The sequence below is a fragment of the Quercus robur genome, chromosome 9 (genome assembly GCF_932294415.1).
Source record: "Quercus robur chromosome 9, dhQueRobu3.1, whole genome shotgun sequence".
Taxonomy (NCBI): Eukaryota; Viridiplantae; Streptophyta; class Magnoliopsida; order Fagales; family Fagaceae; genus Quercus; species Quercus robur.
The window spans coordinates 22,005,877-22,008,515 of record NC_065542.1 but is presented as its reverse complement, the minus strand read 5'-3'; the positions used below and the strand labels follow the sequence as shown (position 1 = coordinate 22,008,515).

Here is a 2,639-nt window from a genome sequence, read left to right as displayed (position 1 = left end):
ACCTGGGGGAAATTAACCACGCCACGATTCTCACTAAGTGTTAAACAGAACCCAAGTCCTGCATGGATCCTCGGACCACAGGCTTGGGGGAAATTAACTGTGATACGATTCTCACTAAGTGTTAAATAGAACCCTAGTCCTGCATGGATCCTCGGACCACAAACTTGGGGGAAATTAACCATGCCACGATTCTCACTGTGTGTTAAACAGAACCCAAGTCCTACATGGCTTCTCGGCCACAGACTTGGGGGAAATTGATTTCGCAGCCGTTTTTGTCTAATTATGAACTATCGTTATTTTCATGTATTCATTCATTTATACTCAACTCTCAACAGTAAGTGACAGAACTGATATCCATTCATGATGAAAATAAAAGAGAAGAAAACAACGATATCTGAAAGGAAATAACCTTTATCATTCAAGCTCAAAAGTGGTTCTGTTCACAAACATTAACAACGCAAAATAGAACAAAACACGAAAAGCAAAACAAATAAATTCCTATACTACTTTCCTAAGAGCCCTGAGTCGGAGCAAGCTGATCATCTGTTGCCTGGTTCTCCGGGGCAATCTCCTTGGCCTGTGCAAGGATCTCGCTGATATGAAGGCTGTCCTCGGGTGACTTGCCCTGCGCGGCCTGCTCCGTGCCCCCAGCCTCGGGAATAGAGGAGTCTGTTGGAAGAGGCTTGGTGGAGGCAACCTCGTCAGGAACCTCGCGTATGTCCTCCGAGAAAAAGATGTTCTCAGCCTTCCTGAGATCAGAATCTGCTGGGACGGCTGCCCGATCCAGGGCTACACCCCAGGACGTGGTGATGTATTCCCTATAGACGGTGGCAACTTCCTCGGCCAGTCTAACCTCAGTATCATGGACTCCACGTTCATATGAAGCCGCCACAGCCTTCTTAGCAGCTTCCCTGGCCAAGCGGGCCTCCTCCTTAGTCCTTGCAAGCTCAGCCTTAAGCTTTGAAACCGCCTGCTGCTCCGCTGTAAGTTTCTCCTCAGATTGGCGGAACTGTATGCGCAGATCGTCAGCTTGCTTTTCGGCATTCTTAAGGCCGGCTTCTGCACTTGCATGAGCCTTCTTCACCTCCTTTATTTCATTATTCTGGCGATCAAAATCCAGTTTGAGATCGCTAGCGGCCTTCTCAGCGGCAGAGCGGGACTGAGCCTCCCTATGCAAATCCTCACGAGCCTTCTTGGCCCATTCCTCAGCAACAAAAATTTGTTGAGTAACTTGCGCTCGGAAGGAAATAAAAACCCTATTAAAACATGACGATAAGAGGGTACACAATATAGAGACGAGAGAAAAGATCCCACTTACCATGGCCATGTCCCTCTTCAATGACATGAAAAGTTCTGGCTGACGAGTCTTTCTGAGGCCCTCCATATCACGAGGCAAGAGAAAAGGCTGCTGTAGGGCCTCAGCCAAGAATGATGCCTGCCCTCGTTGGGATTCCTATAGGGTCGCATCCCAGGGGATCGGGGCGCCGTCTAATTCGATCTGAGGCAACCATGTTCGTTGTTCCCTACGAATGGCTGCCTCGTCTCGGCTATCAGTGGACCTAGTCCTCTTCTCTCAGGGCTCTTTCGCCTCCTTGCCCTTCTTTTTAGGCCCGGCCTTTTCACGGCCAATCTCTCCCTCCTCTGTTTCTTCTACAGGCCTTTTTCGCCTTAAATTAGGTATAGGCTGTAGCGCCGCATCCGACGAGAGAGGGAGAGGAGGAGCAGGAGCCTTAGGGGCAGTTTGTCCCTTCGAGACGCCCTTGGAGGACTGCCCCTTGCTCCTGTTAGATAGAAGGCCCCTGAGGCCAGTCCTTGGCTGTAAGTCCATTCCTTCTTCTTCAGACTCTTCGCTGATATCAGCTTGTGCGATGACTAAACCAGTATCAGGAGCCGCTGAGGCACGGTCTAAATCGGCGTCGGAGTCCGAGAGCTCTACTACTCTGACCGACACCTCTCCTTCCTCGGTAAATTGGAACTGGTCTATTTGGTCCTCTAAGGAAGAGTGTGAAGAACCAGCCTCCTCCTCCGGGATAACCACTGGGGGAAAGGTACGATTGGGAGGCAGCTGAATAGGAGGTAAGTCTGTTGCAGCGAGGAACCTTGATATGGATACGTCAATGCGTGCCAATCTTGGACTGCCGGCCCTTATAGCTTGGCTGGCGTCTACCAAGGATCGAGTGAGGGGAACGTAGTCCAAAATCAAAGGAGCCGATCGCAGTTGTCCGTCCTTACTTACGAAAATCTCAGACCTCAGGAGGTAGTTTAGAGCCGGGACCTTGACCAAGCTCAACCGAGGGGATGTTCGCTCCTTGTTTGCAAAGGCCGTTAAAGGGTTTACGTTAGTCCGAGGAGGCATGCAACCAAACCAACAAGTTTAAAATAAAAAGAAAAAAAGGGAGGAGGGGAGCTCAAAACTAAGGTCCTCCCCATGGAATCTAGTTCTATGACACCCCACCTGGCGTTCCCGCCCTAGTCGGACAGTGAAGGCCGTCATGCCATGGTCCGGAGACGATCAAATGGTCGTCCTTTAAGCCTTTACTGGACTTGGGAAGGCAGGATATCAACCTCACTTCGTCAGTCCTGGACTTTAAGTAGTATGAGTCGCCGAGCTTATGGCATTCATAAAGATGAACCACGTC

At 50.1% G+C, this 2,639-nt stretch overlaps 1 protein-coding gene across 1 annotated transcript; it reads right to left on the bottom strand.

The window, feature by feature from the left end:
- Window positions 1-511: 511 nt before the first annotated feature.
- LOC126700845 (uncharacterized) lies at window positions 512-1,384 on the bottom strand. The gene has a single exon (XM_050399024.1). It carries the CDS (start codon window positions 1,382-1,384, stop codon window positions 512-514), a length of 873 nt encoding a protein of 290 aa, XP_050254981.1.
- Between the last annotated feature and the right edge of the window lie 1,255 nt (window positions 1,385-2,639).

Bases quoted from the DNA above. Each gene is read 5' to 3' on its own strand.
- LOC126700845 (XM_050399024.1), bottom strand. From the start codon at position 1,384: ATGGAGGGCCTCAGAAAGACTCGTCAGCCAGAACTTTTCATGTCATTG.